Below are 20,984 nucleotides of genomic sequence, written 5' to 3'. Positions count from 1 at the left end.
GTCTGTGTGTCTGTGTCTGTGTCTGTGTCTGTGTCTGTGTGTGTGAGTATGCACACACGCACCAAGTATGAGTCCTTTATTTAAGCCAGTGACTGACAGCAGGCTCCTGCCACGAATAACTCTGCTCAAAGAAAGCTAGAATAAGGTTTTTTTAAATGTACCAGCACATTTCCATTATCCATTCATCTGCTGAAGTGCATTTAGGTTTTGTTTCCATGTCTTAGCCATTGTGAAGGAATGACTTTGGGGGTTCTTCATACTGATTTCTAGAGTGACCGCACAAATTTGCATTCCCACCAACAGTGAATGGAGATTTCTCTTTCCCCCATAACCTCACTTGTTGTCCATTGTTTCATTGCTCTTGGCTATTCTGGCTGGGTTAAAATGAAACCTCAACTTTGAAAATATTTCCATCTCCCCATTTGCTAAGGATGATGAACACTTTTTGTGGTATTGATTAGCCATTTTTATTTCTTCTAGTGAACTCTTTATTTAGATCCCTAGTCCATTTTTCAATTGTGTCTTTTGTCTCCTTGACTCTTGTTTTTTTGAGTTCTTTATATATTTTGAGTATTAATCCTCTGTCAGATGTAGAGCTGGAAAAGACAATTTCCCATTCTGTGAGTTTCTTCTTCACTTAGTTGTTTCCTTAGGTGTACAGGAGCCTTTAGTTTTATGAGGTCCCATTTGTTGACCTTAATTCTGTGGCTAACGGAGTCCTGTTCAGAAATTCCTTTTCTACACCTATAACTTGTAGGGTACTGCCAATGTTTTCTTCCAGTAGTATTGTGTGTGTATGTATTTTAGTGTTTCATATTTCAAAATAAGGTATTTGGTCCACTTATATCTACTTTTTGTACAAGGTAATAGACATAGGTATAATTTTATTCTTTTATGTGGGCATCCTGCTTTCCCAGCACCATTTGTTGAAGATGACGTCTTTTCTCCAAGTGTATGTTTTATTGCCTCTGTCAAACATCAGATGGTTATAGTTACAAGTACTAATATTTGGATCTTCTAGCTTGTTCCATTGCTCTACATGTCTGGTTTTGTGCCAGTAGCATATTATCACTATAACTCTGTAATATCTCTTGAAGTCTGGAATGGTAATCCCTGAAATATTCTTTTTCCTTAGGATTGCTTTGACTATCCAGGTTTTTTTTTCTGGTTCCATATAAATTTTTGAACGAGACCATGACAGAATACCACAACTGAACACAATGTAGTAGAGATCAACAGATCATGGTGAGCCCAGCCCCAATGGATACATCTACATTACAGCTCCTGCACTTATGGCTCAGAAAACATCAGTGAAGAGAAGGTTGAAAATTTATGTTATAGGCCATGAAAGAAAGCTACAGACCACCATGGATATAAGACCAGGTATGAGTCCTTTATTTAAGCTGGTGACCAAGAGTAGGCTCATGCTACAAAGAACTCCTTGCCAATAGAAAGGCAGGGTAGGCTTTTTAAAACCTCAAATCACAATCACATCATACTAGAGGCAATTGGGGGTGTGGTCAAAAGCTTCAAAGGTTTCAATTAAGTTGTTTAAAACAATTTCTTTTATGTTGTAAAACAGTGGACCTCAGAAAGTGGTAGGTGCTCAGCAGGGTGTTCTCAGCAGGGGACTAGGAGCAATTGGGTGAAGTTAGTTAAAACTGGGACAAAATGAAGTTACTTTGGGCAGTTTAATTTTAAAAGCCAGAGTAGCAGGAAGTCTGTTATGAGACTGCCTCTCTTAGAAATGGCTGCATAAATAAGATCTGAAGAATGGCATTATCAATCAACATGCTAATGCAGAAAAGGGAAAGCCTCACGGAATTGCACCCCTGGACAAGGAAGTATAGGCAACTGACAGCTGCTAAGAGAAGGAGAGTCATCCTCTCCATGGATGAGTCCACTAATTGCTTGTCCCGTACAAAGTGGTCAGCCCTGAAACCATATACACAGCAAAAATAGCCTCAGCAGGTTATATTTATATATTTGTAAACACACACACACACACCACGAGAGAGAGAGAGGGGGGGTCTATTCAACTCATGCTGTGGCTGGGGTTCATTTCTTACAGCATACAGACCTAGACTGGACTGCCAAAAAGTTTGAGGAGAGGAGTTTCAAGAAAGTTCTGTTGATGCTCTTGAATCCAGACCCCCCTTCCTTTCCTTGTCTTGCAGAGAGGCCTGGCATGCTTGGAACTACATTTCTGTCTCTAATCAGTGAGACATTTATCCACATTGACTACTTTCACTCTAGTCTCATTGAAACATCACAACGATCCATAAACTTTGCTTGTTCCTTTATCTCCTCTCTTTGGTCTCTCCTCACCTCCCTCTCCTCTCCCCTCTTCCCTTGACGCTCTCTCTGAATGTTTGTGTGTTTTCTCTCTTGAATGAGCTAAAGGCAAATTCCAACCACTTGATGATTTTCAGAACATTTTGTTACTTTGTTCTAACTCAAGAAAACAAAGGTTGTTACATGAGTGTAGTCAAACTGGGCAGAAAGGGCTCAGCCTATGGCATGGTTCTTAGTTCTACTCGGTTTCCCAAGGTAACAGCTGAATGTCTCTAGACAAAACTTGTACCCCATTAAGCCTCCACAACTTCAGAGAGCTGGTGATTCTGAGATCAGATAATTTCTTGAGGAGTGGGGGAGGGGAGAGGAGATCTGATGTAGCAAGTACAGAGAAGTACAGTGCCTGGTTTACAGTGGTCACTCGGAGCTCTCAAAAAAATAAAGAACGCAGTGTAATGTAACCAATACAGAGCTGGGAACGCAAACTTCCCTGCATTTGTAGCAACAAGTACCAGAGTCCCAAGCTTTCAAACTCTAGTTGGCTTCTGGTGTAGCGGCGGCTCAGTTTGAAGCAGCTTCCGGGGTGTTTGACTGGTAGAAACGTTAGGCGGCAGTAAGAACAGGAAGTTAGTCTACTCTGCCCAACCCAGGGACCTCCTCTCTATGCTCTACTGGATGAAACTTCCTGTAAGGACTTCCATCTTGTAGCTGACGTTTGGAACCTGCTGTCATCTTTCTCGGCAGCTTCCCTCAGGTTTTCAGCTCTAGACCACACAGATTCTCCTCAGAAGAACACAGGACATTTGTGACAAGGTACTTCAGGACCTTTCATGGGTGAGTTGACCAGCATGAGGTGTTTGCCCAGTTTTTCTTAGGGCAGAGGTGATACTGCCCTTTCCTCTTCCCATGTGGCCCTTTGGTGACCTCTTTAGGAACAGGGTAGGGGTAGGGTGGCAGGGACCCTCAAGCTGTTTAGTTTCCACTCTCCAGAAGACAAGGTGAGTACTGAAGTGATTGTCATGTTTCTTTATGGAAAGCCTCCCTTCTTGTGGAGGTGAAGTGAAGTCGTCCCCCCCCCCCCCCCCCCCGCACCCCCCCCCCCACCACCCCCCCCATTGAGAAGAAAAACCTGAGCCTTAGCTCATCTTGGGTCTAGGAGTTGAGAAATAGGAAATATGACCTAGAATAGGGTTTGGTGGAAATAAATATTCTTTGGATTCACACTAGGCTAGGGGTTAGAAGAGGAACAAGGAAGCAACCATTAGTACTGAATCTATTCCAGTCATTCAGAACATCACATTATCCTTATAGAAGCTTCTAGATACTTGCTTTATGGCCTATCATGTGAACTATTTTGAAGTTTCTCACATATGTGTAGGGTTCCGTGTTAATTAAGTACATTTGTTATCTATGTATATATAATATATAAAATTGCTTTTTACATACATATGCCTATGTACAAAAATGACATCTCAGGCTGCCCTAAACTCTTGGGCTAAAGTGATCCTTTTGCTGTAGCCTCCCAAGCATCTAGGACTACAGGCATGTGATACCATGCCCGCTTTGTTTCTCAAAATGTTTAAATCTTCCTTGTGCAGATGAACTACTGTCTGATAGATTTATCTGTTATTTAATGTTGAAATTTTCCCCAAATTGTGTATTTGTCCACTTATTTTCCCTCCAGTCAATTTTCTTTCTTTATATTAAGAAATACATGCTAATGCAGACTTTAATACCATCTTCTTGTTTAATTGAACCTTTTATCACTATGAAATGTCCTTTCTTCTACTATTTCATTCTTCCTCCCTAATCTCTCCTGTTTGATACAGTGTTTCATGTAGCCTCAGCTATGAACTGTTTATGTAGGCAAGGATGACCTTGAACTTCTGCCTCTTCTGCCTCCACCTCCTGAATACTGGGCTTACAATCGAGTGCCATCACCCCTATTCTATCTATGCGGTGCTGGCCATGGAGCCTACAGTTGTGTGCATGTGAGGAAGGCACTCTTATCAACTGAACTACACCCCTGTCTCATAGAATTTCTTTCTTTAAAATGTACCTTGTCTATTTCCAATACAAACCTGCAAATATATATAAAATTATTGTTAACTATAGCTACTCCACTGTGTAGTGGAACATTAAAAATTGCGACTGGAGAGATGGCTCAGTGGTTAAGAACACTTGCTGAGCAATCATGTCAAATCGTGTTTTGGTCCTAACATTCATGTAGCAAGACAGGCTTCCTGCAAACAACTGTGACTCCAACTCTGAGGGATCCCAATGCTATTTTCAGGCATCTGTGCATGCATGGAAGTGCTTGTACACAGGTGTGTGCATATACTCATGTAGACAGACAGACAGACAGACAGACACACACACACACACACACACACACACTTGCACACACAAATCTTTTTTCTTTTTAAAAATTTAGCCTCAGGCAAGTTCTTTTTTTTGTTGTTAATTTTAAAATTTATTCTTCTCTCATATATTACATCCCAACCACAGCTTATCCTCCCTTCTCTCCTCCTAGTCCCTCTCCCTGACCCTTCCTTCATCCTCTCCTCCTCCATTTCCCTTCAGGAAAGGGCAGGCCTCCCTGGGATATCAACCAAACACGGCATATCAAGTTACAATAAGACTAGGCACAAACTCTCTTATTAAGGCTCGAAGAGACAACCCAGCAGGAGGAAAAGGGTCCCAAAAGCAGGCAAAAGAGCCAGAGACAGCCCCCGCTCCCACTGTTAGGACTCCCACAAGAACACCAAGCTCCACAACTGTCACATATGTGCAGAGTGCCCATGTCAGTCCCATGCAGGCTCCCTGGTTGTCGGTTCAGTCTCTGTGAGCCCGTGTGAGCCCAGGTTAGTGGATTGTGCACATACACAAATCTTAAGAAAAGCGTGTTAGGAGTTACTCCTCCTACTGTAATGGGTATCCCACCTTGTACACATGAATTAGTCTTTCTTCACCTCCTCTTCCACAGCTTCTAATCTCTGCTAACCACATCCTACTCTCTATTTCTATGAGGCCAACCTTTTAAGCTTCCGCATATAAGTGAGAATATTTTGCCTTTTTATTTAAAACTTTTATAGATAATTAGATTTTATGTGTTTAAAAGAACATTTGAAGAATCTTTTATTTGTTCTCAGACAGGGTCTCATTATGTAGGCCAGTCTGGCCTTGAACTCCCTAAGTAGCTAAAGCGGGGCTTGCATTTCTGATTCTCCTGCCTCTGCTTCCCAAGTAGTGACTTTCAGACATGTTCCACTATACCTAGCTGATGGAATTTTTTTTTTATGTAATCAGGCTCTGTCTGCCCTTCAATGAAATCATAGGTTTAATTTGGTACAAATATCTATTTGTTATATATTTATTTTTTATTCTTTTTTTTGGTTTTCATTACAGGGTTTCTCTGTGTAGTCTTGGCTCTCTTGAAACTCACTCTGTAGGTCAGGCTGTCCTCGAACTCACAGAGATCCACCTGCTCCTGAGTGCTGGGATTAAAGGCTTGGGCCGCCGCCGCTGCCGCCACCACCACCACCCAGCATACACTTATTTTTACCTGTCCTCAGACAATGCATGAACCTTGCACCATTATGATTCTATTTATCCTCGCCTGATTTGTCATGCACTTTCATTATACATGAGATATGAATACCACATCTTCTTTAATATTTCCCTTCTCTTTTTTCTAGTCTTCATTACAGTATCTATCCAAGATATGCATATGCATCCCAGAAGAAGTATTGTATTGTATACTAACTACTCAGATTTGCCTACAAATTTATCAGTGTCATTGAGTCTTTTTTACTGCATAGATGATTGTATATAGACCGGCTTGACCTTGAACTTGTGACAGTTTTCTTTGTCTCCTAGGGGCTGGGTATTATAAGTGTGTGCTGCCAGACCCCAAAGGGATATTTCTGTTTTTAAAACATTCATTCATTCATCCATCCACTCATTTATTCATTCAGTGTATGTGTGTGGGTACAGGTTTAGAGGTCACAGAACAACAGGAAACTTGAGGAAAACAGTTCTCTTCATCCACAATGTGGGTTTAGGGAATTGAACTCCAGTGGTCAGGCTAGGTGGCAAGTTCTTTACCTGCTGAGCCATCTCATAGCCTATTTCTGTTTTAGTTTAACTTTTTAAGGTTTATTTCTTTCATGTATGTGAGTGCTTTGCTTGCATTTATGCATATGCACCATGTGTGTGCCTGGTACTTGAGGAGATCAGAGGAACACATCAGATCCCCTGGAACTGGAGTTACAGATGGCTGTGAGCCACCACGTGGGTGCTGGGACCTGAACTCCCATCCGCCACAAGAGCAACAAGTTCTCTAAACTGCTGAGATATCTCTTTTTCTCAATGTACACTTTTGTTGTATTCTATTACTGTTTTTACTTGAACTTGATGTCTTTTTTAATGTGGCAACTTCTCAGCTAAGATATGTTAGATATGTTTACCATATTTCCTTTAACTTCTTCCCTTCTCTTTTACTAATCTTCACAATAATATTTGAGCAAGATACAATGTGCATATGTTGTTTTGCTTTATGTATCACTTGTCTAGCTCCCTTCTTTCAGGCAGGGAACTTGCCTGTGATCCTTGAACCATAAAAAACCTTCCAAGATAATTTTTACTATCTTCAAACAGGAGAGTCAAGATTGAGGAATGAAACATAATTTGTCTCAGATCATTCAGCCTGAGCAGGGTAAGACAGTTAGTAACATCATCACAGACCAGTTATTGAGCCCAAACCTTTACCTCTGCGTTTGTTCTCTCCTTAGCCATGAGTGCTCCCTTCCTTTCTCTCATACCCCAGGAGGTGGAAGCACAGTGAAGTCTTCCAATATTTTTTCACACTGCTTACAGATATTTTTTAGGGGTGGATTATAATAACTAACAACCTTCATTTGCCATTATATTTTCCCAGAACCTTCTTTTTGGTATTTATATGTTGATGTATTGATTTTAATTTAAGGGCACAGCTCCCAAACTAACCCTTTTCAAAGAAGAATGAAATGTCGGGGTATTTTCCGAGGGAGATTTCTGAACTCTACTGAACACATCAGAGATACAATGCAAATGCGTACTTCATTCTACCAGCAGCAAGATGGACAGCCAGCAATGAGTAATTCTCCCATGTACACTCGAAGAAGATAGTAAGTGACCAGTCGGCATGGCTGGAATATACTAGCTAGAGAAATGCATAACACTGTGGTTAAATATGTCATTTATATCTCCAAGTGGTTGAGCAATCTTTTTTTGTAGCATTGGTACAAGTGGGGCAAATGGTCTATTGGAGAATTTCTAAGTATATGTGGACTACTTTTACTTCATTTTCCAACAGCACTCCATATGGTATTCCATCCCGGCATCAGAGAATCAACTTATATAAACAAAACCAAATGCCTGTTAACAGGGAGGAAGAGCCAAAACCTCCAGAGAGAAAAATGCAGAAGGACAAGCAAGATGATGACACCTCAAAGAACTGGTTCAAGGTCACAGTAAGTACCCCAGCAAAATGGATTTAATGCTCAAAAGAAGGCGATCAGGAGGAGTTGTGTTGGACTTGTGTAGAGTCATTGGGTGCTTTCCTGGGTACAGTGGAGTTGACACCAGAGTCCACATGCTGGATAAATGAAGGGGAAAATCAGAGAGGCAATATAAAGAGAACAGGGTGACTGCAGGGAGAAGTCAGAGCATTGTGTATAAGCAAAGGAAGAAATCAATGCTAAGAAGGTAGGACAGCTCTACACTAGATGCCTCAGTTTTGCTAAAACTATATGTGTGTGTTGGGGAGGTTGTAGTTAAAGCGTCTTTGGGGTCCTTATTAAAGAGGAAATCTAGGTCTGCCATAGGTAAAAATCCCTTATTATGGCTTTATAAATGAACTTATGTTATAATCTCAAAAATCAGAGAGATAATAAAAAGTAATTAAAAATTTTTAAAAAGTTTATTTACATATCTGGAGTTTATTATTGAAGGAACCAACCTGAATGAAAGGAAAGGAGAGTCAGGAAATCCATAGGTGATATAAAAGAAATCATCAAATTTGTGCCATCTTTAGAAATTGCTTTAAAGCTTAAAAACAAGTATTTTACGGCTTCCTATTTTCTGGCTTTCTTGAAGAAAATTGACAGATAGTAAGTCCCGTGTTTTTAAAGTACATAACTTAACAACACGTGCCTGCACAGCCCTGAAACCATTATCACAGTCAACATGCCGGTCAAACACATCAGGAATCCTTGTCTCCCTTTACAGTGGCTCTCTTCCATTCTTTCCCCATATCACTGTTTTTCAAGCAACTCTTAATTAGTTTTCTACCCCAATAGATTTGTTCACATTTTCTAAACTTTTATGTAAACAAGCTCATGCATTATGTTATGGGCTAAACACTTTTGTCTGATTAAGTTTGACTTTAAATTCTAATGTGCCAATCTTTTCTCCTATCCTAGATTCCCTCTGGCATAAAATACGATAAGAAGTGGCTGTTGAATTTGATTGAGAGCCAGTGCAGTATCCCTTTCACACCAGTGGAGGTAAGAGAGGACATGGTGGGAGATGAGAGGAACCAGGACAGATGAAGGGCTCTATTAACCACGACATTTGCCTGTGTTCCATTTCTCTCACCGTATCCACACAGTTTCACTATGAGAAAATGCAGGCCCAGTTTTTTGTTGATAATTCCGGCATTGCCTTTGAACTGAAAAGTATCAGTGACAAGATTTGGGATGAGTCTAATAATAAGGTATGTGTCAAGAGTGTGACTGTGATAAAGTGCAAGCCAGGGTCAATATCATTTATGATCCTAGGGCTTCTCAGTTCTTAGTGTCAACACAGACTCTCATGTGTTCACTGCAGATAGCAATCTTCATCAGCCCCTGTGATGAACCCCACTCGGTGACAGAGCTGAAGTCAGAAAAGATGGATCAAACAAAGGTAATGTAGGCTGTCTTACAGTTTATATATCCACAGCTGGACCTATGTCTTTCTCCCCATCTGTTGTCCCTTTTATCACTTCAGCCTCAGAGTCACAGAACTCCATCTGTGATTCTGCAGCTGGCTATGAACCTACAGGTTGCTACTTCTCAGCAAGTTCTTAACATGCAGAGACTCCCCTTTGACCAAGGCATGACTGACAGTAGTAAGTTTGAGGAGATGAGGGAAGAAGAGGCTGGCTGGGGTGGAAATTTAGGAATTGTAAATTGAGGAGGGGTTGATGCTGACAACCCCTCTTTACCAGCCGGCTGCCTCTTAGCCTTCCAATTCTCTGTTCTTGCTTCCTGAAGATTTGATGGCCCATCCTACTGACTTGGCACTGAAACCTGGAAGGTACATGCCTCCTTCCCTGGATATCCATGAAGAGGACATGACCCAGGTAATACCTTACATTTGGTGCTGTTTTGAGAGCAAGTTTGGTAGAGATTTCTAGTACTTAGATTGGTCTCAAGTATTCCCTGTTGTATCATTTCACTCTGTTTTTTTTTTTTTTCCATCACCGTAGGTTTTGTCCTTGAACCAGAGTTACAGCAAATCATATCAGCTGTTCGGCTTGCTTGATACTATGGCAATGGCCCCTCCTGTTGATAACCTGAATGTCTCTAAAAATGAGGTGAGGCATAATACTGAGATATTTCTCTTGTGAGAAAGTAGAAGTGGTCATCAGAGTGTTGACAAGAGGCAAGGAAGTGGATTTACTGGTAGGGGAGCAAGGGGAAGAGCTAAGGGTTCGGGAATCTTCTGCTTCTCTTCCCTTGATCCATGTGTTAATTCTCATAATTGCAGGTGAAGTCTGCAGGGGAGAGAGTCAAGGGGCAAGACCCGAATCCAGAAGAGATATGTGCAGACAAAAACTCTCTGAGTACTACCATCCCGGATAAGCCCAGTAACATAAAGTCAGTTGTATCTTCAAGAAGAGCAGCTCTGCCCCTTTGGGAGGACCAGAGACCTCACCCTTCCCTCTGTCTGTATCCTCAGCTCTCCCCACACTACTCCTTTCCTTCTGACCTTCTCCTCCATTCACATGACTTGAGGTGTGATTCCTGTGGCTGAGCACCTAGTCTCCTCCAGCCTGCCCTCCCGCGCCTCAGAAAGATGGCACTGGACTCCTCCCCTAGCCTAACTGGAGCTCTCTTTTTCTTACTCTTATAAAGTCCCTTCATCTTTCTCAGGCTGCTCCGAAGGCCCTGTTACCCCAGGATGAGGTCAGAGTTTCTGGATGATGGTAACATTATTTACTTTGGGCCACAGTTGGGGACTTATTCCTCCTTGGAAAGAAACATGGGCTCTCTGAACTAAAGATATAAAAGTGGGCCAATGCCAAGGAGCAGAGGGCTTCCTGGAGCAAGAGGGTCATGTGGAGAACCAAAGAGGCTTCCATCTCTTCTGTCTTCCTTATCTACGAACTTACCTACCTTCCTCATAATCCTACCAAATGTAAAAGAGGATCCCTGCATAGCATGAGATAAGCAAGTTGATTCCTTGGATTAGACCCCTACTCAGACACGCACAGGTAGAGAGGAACCTCCAGGAGAGAACATAGTGACCAGAAGAGAGAGCTGCTTCTGGGGAATGTCTCCTTCCTTCAAAGAGGCTCCTTGTTCCCAGAGTGAGCCCAGCCAGCATAGAAAGAACTGTGAGCCTGAATTAACAGTACCTAATACTGTAAAGTCTTTGTTTCATTCCTGCTTTGGGTCCTGGGAACAGTCTGGAGAAGATGAAGTAAAGGACTGCTGCAGAGGATCCCTTTTCTCCTCTATTACCTGTGACCTCTGAGCTTTAGCACCAGGCCAGACAGAGCATCTCCCATTCCATTTGTGTGGCCTCCTTTTTCTCCTTTGCCTTTACCCTCTATGTCTCCCCCACATCTGCCTCATCTGCTTTCACTCCCTTTCCATTACCATCCCTATGCCTTCCTCTTACTGAGTCCTGAGCCATACCTCTCTTACCTCCCTGCCCCAGAGTCTCTAGAATGGTGGGCACTAACAAGGTGACAGACTCCTGGAATCCCATGCCATGCCTTGCTCCCTGCAGAGCCTCCCATAGGGACTGTGAGGAGGGGAAAGGAGTCCTTGGAGCCAGGCTCCTCCAGTGTGGATTCTTGAGCCTGAAGAAAGGGATTAGAGAAGTGAGTGTAGAAGGTATACAATAGGAAGAAGAGAGAGGAAAGCAGTGGGGAAAGACAACTAGGTCATTCCATAAGGAGGGTATTTTCACTTTCAATTATTTTTGTATGGTTTTATCTGTGTTCCCATATTTATATGTCAACAGATGGATAAATGCATTACAATGTAACCAGACATACTATCTAACATATATAAGGGAGTGCCATGCAATGTTTATATACACATATACACTGCATAATTCTTAATCAGGTTACCTTTTTTTTTGGTAGTTCAATTCTGGAATTGTTCCCCAAGTTATTAAGCCTGGTAAGTGTATTCCTTGATTACTGATTTCTCTAACTGGGGCTCTCACCACATCTAACCTGCTCTGAAAGCTAATAGGTCTTCCTTATGTTAAACTTTTTGAACTTGTCCCTTTTGCCTCAAAGAGATAGGGAGAAGCTATTCAGACTCACAGGAGAATTTGCCAAATGGCAAGTCATGATCCCGATTGCATTTCTACCAGGGACATTTTTAGGGCCCTTCTCACACCTGACCTCTGACCTCTTCCATTCTATGAACCCATCCCTTTCCCTCATCAACCAGCATCACCTGCCATCTCTGCACTGATTTTCTTGCCTCCCACAGGATGGACAGGAATCACCTAAACCAACACTCTGTGGCCTTGAAGACCACAAGAGCTTACCAACTTGCAAGGTGAGGAGAGAGGTTTTAATTTGTGTATAAAAATGGGTCAACACTTACATTCTGTTTGCTTTTATTTCAGGGAAGTTTCTTTGGGTCCGAGGCTGTAAAGACTCTGGTCCTACAGTTCCTGCATCAGTAAGTACCTCCAGGAACCTGATGAAGGGGAGAATGGGAGAGGTGGGGCTATAGCATTATAGTTCGACTTGATGAAACTTTGAACTCTCATTTTGGGCCCAAACCAATGTGATTATCCCATCCTATCACCCCTTCCCCAACAGGTATTACTTCATCTATGACAATGGAGATCGGCAGGGACTCCTTAATGCCTACCATGCTGAGGCTTGCTTCTCTTTGACCGTGCTCTTCAGTGCCGTGGACTCATCCTCGTGAGTAGCACAGTCAGCTCAAGCTCTGACCTAGAGCACTGCACCCCGCTCCCCAGCAGATGCAAGCAGTCCCTTGGAATCATTGCACTGGCTTGACCACCACATCTGTTTTCCCTCTCTCCTAGGAGCAGCTTGTGGGAGTACTTCAAGTATAGCAGAAATATGAAGGTTCTCAAGGATTCTTGTAAGTGTGCGGTGGATAAGACTGAGCAAGATAAAGGGGGGTAGAGGGCACAATCACAGACGCCAGAGGCTAAGACTGTTGTTGCCCTCTCCATTCCTGCCACACTCTCTTGACTCCAAACCAATCCTGCTTGTTCCTAAACCCTTTAGCATGTAACTCTGACTGGGGAATGCTGTGTGAGAGTGTAAAAAGTATATGCAACTCCAAGGACACATATCTTTCTCTCTCCCCCTTTACAGATATTCGGAGGCAGCTGCTGAAGCATAAAAAATGTGACATTATTTACTTTCTTCGTACATTGCCCAAAACTCAGCATGACCTCACCTCCTTTGTGGTGGACATATGTTTCCAGACAGTAAGTACCTGCTCTTTTCATGGGCCACATCACATACTCAGAAAGCTGAGGGTGAGTAGAAAGTTATGCAGGACCTGAGCTCATGCCTTGTTTCCCTTTTAGGAAACAATGATTTGCTTCTCTGTTAGTGGATTGTTCAAGGAAGGTGAGTGTCTGTAGAATCCCCTCTTCGGACCCTATCCTGCTTCCTGCCCTGGATGTGCACCCCTGAGAACTCCCCCAGCTCCCCCAAATGTGTGCCTTTCCTTCTTGTCCCCCTTTGTGCTCTCCTGCCCACAGACCATCCTGGTCTGCCCGAGGGCTGTGCCTGTCTGCCCCACAGCTCAGGAGTGAGGGAGGATAAGGGAGCTGTGGGGTTTGTGGCTCTCATTCCACATTCTTACTCTGACTTTGGGTCAGTTGCTTAACCTCGGCATTTCCACATTTGCAAATGGTGCTAATTAAACTCCCCCTCCCCACCTTAATGGAAAACAGACCAAATGAACATTGGAAGGGATGTTTCCCAGGGTCCAGCATGTGATAGGGGGCCCATCAAGGGGAGTGGATCATTTCCATGGTCACCAGCCCTCTCCATTCCTGCCACATTCCCTTAACTCCAAGCCAAATATTGAGTGGTTCTTGGCCCCTTTTGGTAGAAGACCCTGACTGGGGAATGCCCTTGGGGGTCTGAAGTGGTGACAACTCTAAAAGTGCATTGTTGTTTCTTGTCCTTGAAGTGGAGGGCAACTCGCAGGGATGTGCTCATGCCTTCACTCGGACCTTCATTGCTACCTATGGCAACAGTTCAGAGTAAGTGCTGTGCTGTGGATGGGCTCTCCACCCCAGCCGAGGGCCAGCAGTGTGACAGTGCTGTGCCCGGGGTATTACCAATATTGTGGAAGGCCAATGGGTAGATTCAAGGAGCAGTCTAGTGTAGTGGTTAACAGTGTGGACTTTGGGGTCAGACTACCAGCCTCTTCCTTGCTTATTTCAGGCTTATGCTGTGAATTTAGTCAAGTCACATTGCCCATTTGTAGTTCTGTCTTGTAAAAATGTTGATTATACTGTCCACTCTTTTTAGTTGATAAAACCATTTTTAATTAAAGTTAAACCTGCCATTCTATTTATATAGACAGTCTCCAACAGTGTGCTCCTTCTCTGGGAGTGTTGTAGATAACCAGGGAAGAAAAGCAGGGCAAAGCAGGAATATGAGAACAGTCTGGTTGCTGCACAGTGAGAGCGTGACAATTGTTGGGAAGTATATTTTTGTCTCTTTTCCCATCCATCTCAGGAATGTTTTTCCTCCAGCCTTCATATCATCAATGACAAGCTGTTTGTGAGAAACGTCCAAGGGCTTCCCAGTGCCTCCATCCCTGTGGCCACATTGCCTGCCCTCTCTCAAGATCAACAGAAGATGGTGCAGTCTGGGATGAATGCTGAGGGATCTCCGAAGTGAGTGTTGGGTGTACCCAATGATGGAGTATGAGGTAGGACAAGGAGAACAAGTTCTGGAACATACAGGCTTCGCTTCTTCATTTCATTCATTGTCTTACTGAACAGTTTCTTCTCTTCTCGGTAGACAGTAGGCTAACTAACCATTTTAAATAGCTATTGGATGATTCCCTGAAATCCATGGACTCTTCTGTTCATTTAATGAGAGACCTTTGGATTTTCAGGAATTTTCCCATATTATGGCACAAGTGTCATCTTGCTGAATGTCTTGAAATACACGTAGAGGCATGTTTCTGTCACACAGGTCAGGAAATGCCTCTGTGTCGTCAGTGTCTCTTTTCTTGTGTCTTGATGGATGCTGTCTGCTCATCCTCTATCACAGGTGCCTTAATGATGAGCAGTGTGATTACAGCAAAGCCATACAAAGCCTGGCTTTACTCAAGGTGAGGTTTGGTAATTGAAGCCAGGTGAGAAATGCCAAGTGGCCTGGAAATGATGCTAGTTTCTTGGATCTGCTGATCTCCCAACTGTGTCCTTTACTTCCTCCAGGTAAAGGACGTGAGCCCAGAGGATACCTCCATACAGCCAGGTCCAGGATCCTAAGAACAGCACACCAAGAAGAAATCCCTGGGTGTCACTATCTTATTTCCTCAAACCTCTGTTGTGATTTGGTTCTAGTACAGTAATTTCCATTTAAATGAATTGGGACATCTAGTTACATCCTGGAAGCTAAGGCCTAGCTTGTGAATCTAACTTTCATGTATCTAAATGACCTGTGGTTTGTGTACTTGCCACATATTTCAGGATCCTTGTTTCTTATATTTTCTTTTATTATCAATTTTATTAAATTTGTTGAGCATTTCATGGTTATGTAACACATTCTGGTTACTCTCACTCCTCCTCACCCTGCACATCTCCTTCCTACCCCTCCCTCTTCCCTCTGCGTCCCTGTCTCACACTCATGTCTTTTGTTTTGCATTGTGCCCCTCTGAGTATGAGCAGGGCCATCTATGTGGCCATGTGTTTGGAACTGTCCCTTGGCCTCACCTGTGGGTACATGAGTAAAGACAATGATTTCCTTTCCTCTAGAATCCATCAGTAGCCAATAGGCTCCATTCACTGACTAATGAGAGGTCTAGTCTTGTGCAGGCCCCGAGGAGGCAATCTCAGTTGCTGGAAGTTTGTGATAATTGTGTCATGCTCAGAAGATGCTGTTGATGTTGTCAGTTATGTTAAATCCCTTCAAAATACACTGGAGGCAGACCATGTTATAAGAATGAGTACCTCTAAGGAAGAACTGCTGTAGAGACTGAAGTCTAAACCCAGTCTTAGGCTGTACATTTATGCTCCTGTGGGCTATATGGCTTCCTATGTTGAGCAGACTCTCTAACCCTGTTAAAACTGAGTACTGATGTTCTATGTGCCTAAAGTATTCATCAAGTATTTCATGCAGATAACAATATTCTTCTATTAGCTATACAAATTTATTCAAAATTAAAGCCAGCGTAATTGGTAGGATATAACATTAAAGGACACATAAAAGCTTGTGAAGAAAAATAATTCCCATATATGAAAGTGTCATATTATAAAAATCCTTGATATAAAAAGAGGCAAGGGTAAGGAAATTATGATTAACTTTGTATTTTTATTAAAAGAAATAAGCCAGGTGGTGGTGGCGCACGCCTTTAATCCCAGCACTAGGGAGGCAGAGGCAGGCAGATCTCTGTGAGTTTGAGGACAGCCTGGTCTACAGGGTGAGTTCCAGGACAGCCTGGGCTGTTACACGGAGAAATCCTGTCTCAAAAAAAAAATATCCTGGAAACCTATGAAAATATGTTTCACCACTAAAAGTACAAAAGTAGCCACAAATACTGAAATGATTTAGAAAAGGAAAATAAAGATGATGATGATGATGATGATGATTATTTGGTTTTTCGAGACAGGGTTTCTCTGTGTAGCTTTGCGCCTTTCCTGGAACTCGCTTTGTAGACCAGGCTGGCCTCGAACTCACAGAGATCCGCCTGGCTCTGCCTCCCGAGTGCTGGGATTAAAGGCGTGTGCCACCACCGCCCAGCTAAGATTATTATTTTAAGAAAAAAAAGTGTCCATCTGTCTGGTCCCAATGGAGCCAGGCAAGCCTGTGGTTTTCTTTCCCTTACAGGGCAGCCGGCCCTAGGCGGGCGTGTAGCTAGAGAAACTTGCAGGCCTGCCCAGTGCCATTAGGACCAGACAGGTGAGGGTCACCTACATGCCTGCCTGGGGCCGCCTTCCCTGGGCAGGGAAGAGAAACTGCAGTCGGGCACCATTATGCTGAGCAAATATATGGTGGAGTATGGGAGAGAGAGAGGGGAGGGGAGGGGAGGAGAGGGGGAAGGAGAGAGAGGGAGAGGGAGAGGGAGAGGGAGAGGGAGAGGGAGAGGGAGAGGGAGAGGGAGAGGGAGAGGGAGAGGGAGAGGGAGAGGGAGAGGGAGAGGGAGAGGGAGAGGGAGAGGGAGAGGGAGAGGGAGAGGGAGAGGGAGAGGGAGAGGGAGAGGGAGAGGGAGAGGGAGAGGGAGAGGGAGAGGGAGAGGGAGAGGGAGAGGGAGAGGGAGAGGGAGAGGGAGAGGGAGAGGGAGAGGGAGAGGGAGAGGGAGAGGGAGAGGGAGAGGGAGAGGGAGAGGGAGGAGAGGGAGAGGGAGAGGGAGAGAGAGAGAGAGAGAGAGAGAGAGAGAGAGAGAGAGAGAGAGAGAGAGAGAGAGAGAGAAGAGAATGGTTCATGTCCTGTGGAGAGACGCAGATCTGAAGACGGGAAGGTGGTGAGGAACGGGCTGATGTGGGAGGCCTGCTTGCCATCCGTGGTCAGGGTGACCTCTGGGCCTGGGCTGCTGCCAAGGGCCATGTCTGGGTCTGTTGCCCTGCAGCAGCTGAGATTTGTGTTGATGTTCATGGCTCCTGCTGCCACCCAAGGCTGTGAGGATGCTGGGATCTGGGCTGACATCTGAGGCCATGTTGGTATCTGAGGGTCATGCTGCCACGGGGGCCATCTTGATCTGGGTGGCTTGCACTGCCCCCAGGGCCATGGAAACATCCAGGCCTGAACTGCAGCTGAGGGCCATGTCTGGGTCCGTGGCCCTACTGCAGCAAGGTTCTGTGTTCATGTCTGTGGCTCCTATTACCACCAAAGGACATGCAAATGCTTGGAGTCTGTTGGTATTCGAGTATCATTGTGCCACTGGGGCCATACAGATCTGAGTGCCCTTCGCTGCTACCCAGGACCATGGTAGCATCTGGGCTCTGGCTGTGGTTGAGAGACCTTGTCTGGGTCTGTGGCCCTACTGTAACCAGGGTCTGTGTTAATGTCCGTGGCTCCTGATACCGTTGTAGGCCATGCAACTGCCTGGGTCTGGCCACCTGGGGCCATGTTGGAGTCTGGGGACCATGCTACTGATGGGATGCCTATGCAGATCTGAAAGTCTTGTGCTGCCACCAGGGGCCTATGATGACATATGGGCCCAATCTGCTGCTGATAGCCATGTCTGGGTCCTTGGTTCTAGGGTAGTTGGGGTCTGTGTTGATGTGAATTGCCTGTGTTATGACAGGGACCCATGTGAACCATGCGTTGAACCATGTGTTAAAGTATAAGGGCCATGCAGAGATGTCTGTGACCCTTACTGGCCAGATGAGAGCTGACTCCACCCCTCACCACAGGCATGGGAGGTCTTGCTCTGCCCCTAGCCTGAAGGGGGTGTTTCTAGAGGCCCAGACTGACCAGCTTGCCTACCATCCAGGCCCACCTGCAGGGCTTTGAATGGGCACTCCCAAACATCTATCCCATCTATGACCTGCTAGGTGCATGAAGGGACTGGTCCTGTGGAACCATAACTGCATGATCTCCATGATTCTGGGCAACAGCAGGATATCTGGGAGGAATTTTGATGAGGGACCAGTGATGATGGTGTGCCAGAGGCCAGAGGCCTTGAACATGACCAACAACATGTTGGATAATGAACATTTGCAAGTAAAGCTGTTTGGGAAAAAGGGTATATATACTGCATGATACACAGCAGCTCCCAAGGGCACTGAGACAAATGAAGAAGCCATGGAGAGGCGGGAAAGATGAAAGAGTAAAGTGAGTTTTGTTGTTTGTTTTTTTGTTTGTTTATATTTGTTTGTTTTTAATTCATATTCTTATTTGTATTATTTATTACTTATTTTTAAGTTTTCCTTTGGGGGGGAACGCTACAAGGGTGAAGGGCAGATATGGAGGGACTGGGAAATGAATGGGATGGGGTGCATGATGTGAAATTCCCAAAGGATCAATACAAAATTATGTTTAAAGAAATACTTGTGTACATATGTAGGCATACATAAGTGTGTATCTTTATGTGGGTGTATATAAAGTATGTACTGCACACTGGGTAGTTTAAATCTACAGAAATTTATTTTCTCATAATCTGGAGGTCATAAACCTCAAACCAATGTATTAAAAAGACCATATACACCTTGTAAGACTTTCTTTTTAATGTGAGGCTCTTTTAAATATACAATTGTGTTCTCTGTGAATAGGGATAATCTGACCTCTTCCTTTCTTTTTAAACCCCTTATATCTTTCTCTTGCCTTCTTCCCCCAGCTAAGACTTCAAGAAATCTATTGATTTAGGAGTGGAGAGAGTAGGCACCTTATATTCTTCCCAAATTTGGAGAAAATGTTTTTTTTTTTTTGCCACATTTAGTATAATGTTGACTAAATGTTTGTCACAACTCGCCTTTATTGTTTTGATTTCTGTTTTGTCTAGTGCAAATTATTCCAGGACCTTTTTGTAACTTCAAGCCATCAGTGTGCACTATTTCACCATAAGAACTTTGGGAGACTAATACATCACTGTAGAGACATATGCCTGTACATGCATATACACACTGACATTTTTTTCTGAAAATAACATAATTTTTCATTTATAAATTAATAATTTAATGCCCCCATCTTTGTGTCCTCTTTTAAAAATTTAATTGCTCATTCCAATTTGTGTTGACCATATGCTTCTCATTATAGAGGCATTCATGGAGTGTGGTTGACCTACCAGGAGCCTCACCCTTAAATAACTCCCCTGGAAGCCATCAATTATCCATAGTTCCTTAGTTAGCAGTGGGGGCTCAAGATCCCTTTCATGTGAATGCATCCGTCCCTATTGGTTGAGAAAATTTGTATCTATGTTCATCCAGGAAATTGGCTTGTAGCTTTCTTTTTCTGTTATGTCTTTATCCAGACCTGATGTCAGTGTAAGAACTGGCTTCCATTTCTATTTCGTACAACAGTTTGAGGAGTATTAGTATTAGACCTTCCTTTAATGTTTGATAGAATTCATCAATCTGTCCAGTTCTGGGATTTGCTTGGTGGAGAGACTTTCAATTACTGTATCAATTTCATTGCTTTTTGTGTCTTTTTAATTTGTTTATAACATCTTCTGCATTTAATTTTAGCAGGACATACGAGTTTAGAAATTTATTCATTGTTTTTAGGTTTCCCATCTTTTTAGGATAAAATTCTTCAAAGTATTCCATAATCTGGACCTCATTGAATTCTGTTTTAACAACTCCCCTCTCATATCTGATTTTATTTATTTGAGTTTTCTCTCTCTTTTGTTAGTTTGGTTAAGATGTTGTAAGTACTGTTAATCTTGAAGAACCGACTCTTTGATTGGTTGGATGTATTGTTATTTTAGTTTCTATTTCATTAATTTTTGCCTTGATCTTTATTATTTCTAGCCACATGTTACTTTTTTTTGGACAGTATCTCAGCTGACCTGGCACTTGCTGTGTTTACCAGTCTGGCCTCAAACTCACAGAGATCTTCCTGCTCAGTGGTCTGGAGGTGAAGCAATTATGATAAATATCCTAGCAGTCCACACCTCCAATGCTCCATAAGAGTTAACAAACAGAACACAGACAGGATGCTACCCAAGCTGGGTGCAAAGAAGAGCAGGCAGTCTTAGGATTCCTCTTTCCCCTCACTCAACAGACACTTGTTATTTTACATGGAATCTACAAAAGTTTAGGATACCTTTGTGGTTTCCAGTACGGTCACAGACCTCTATCCTATGCTAGAAGGTAATTCACTAGGGAAGGACTAGAAATCCAAAGGTGATTTCTCCATGTGACTTGGAAATATGCAACAGGACCCTGAACATAGGAAATTAGGGGCTCTGGAATTTGGTGGGAGGGAAACCAGCACCTTCTTAGCCTCTTTTTAGAGCAGAGATGATCTATCTTATATCCCTCAACTTGCATGACTACCTCACAGCTTTTCCCCTTTGCTTAGATCCTTAAAGTCACCCACAGTAATAGCCATTAACTTTCAGTTGCTAGCAAAAGCCTTTCTATAGTTAAAAATGAAGGTAATCATAGGATAAAACAGAACAGTATTATTCAACACTTGGTATTGGTTCCAGAAGGGAAATAGATTCTGCTTTCATAAAATTGCTATGCTCTAACAACTGAAGTTGTCTCTTAAGATGCACTTAACTGATTTTAGAAAC

At 43.3% G+C, this 20,984-nt stretch overlaps 1 protein-coding gene across 1 annotated transcript; it reads left to right on the top strand.

Annotated features, from left to right (window-relative positions):
* The first annotated feature begins 1,367 nt into the window (after nucleotides 1-1,367).
* Nucleotides 1,368-15,336, top strand: Nxf3 (nuclear RNA export factor 3). The gene is made up of 19 exons (XM_052749111.1): nucleotides 1,368-1,383; nucleotides 7,283-7,463; nucleotides 7,652-7,808; nucleotides 8,760-8,843; nucleotides 8,948-9,052; nucleotides 9,328-9,433; nucleotides 9,594-9,682; nucleotides 10,090-10,199; nucleotides 11,699-11,735; nucleotides 12,057-12,125; nucleotides 12,196-12,251; nucleotides 12,395-12,502; nucleotides 12,628-12,686; nucleotides 12,926-13,041; nucleotides 13,144-13,186; nucleotides 13,758-13,830; nucleotides 14,329-14,472; nucleotides 14,855-14,915; nucleotides 15,022-15,336. The coding sequence occupies exons 1-19, from the start codon at nucleotides 1,368-1,370 to the stop codon at nucleotides 15,073-15,075; spliced, it is 1,668 nt and encodes a 555-aa protein (XP_052605071.1). The 3' UTR covers nucleotides 15,076-15,336.
* Nucleotides 15,337-20,984: the final 5,648 nt, after the last annotated feature.

Source organism: Peromyscus californicus, unplaced genomic scaffold (genome assembly GCF_007827085.1).
Source record: "Peromyscus californicus insignis strain IS unplaced genomic scaffold, ASM782708v3 Scaffold_10__1_contigs__length_136768540, whole genome shotgun sequence".
NCBI classification, from domain to species: domain Eukaryota; kingdom Metazoa; phylum Chordata; class Mammalia; order Rodentia; family Cricetidae; genus Peromyscus; species Peromyscus californicus.
This window is presented reverse-complemented; position numbering and strand designations above follow the sequence as displayed.

What these genes read in the sequence shown, in the direction of transcription:
- Nxf3 (XM_052749111.1), top strand. An exon ending in GTCCTACAGTTCCTGCATCA is followed by an intron (nt 12,252 to 12,394) that starts GTAAGTACCTCC and finishes CTTCCCCAACAG; the next exon opens with GTATTACTTCATCTATGACA. An exon ending in AAAGCCTGGCTTTACTCAAG is followed by an intron (nt 14,916 to 15,021) that starts GTGAGGTTTGGT and finishes TACTTCCTCCAG; the next exon opens with GTAAAGGACGTGAGCCCAGA.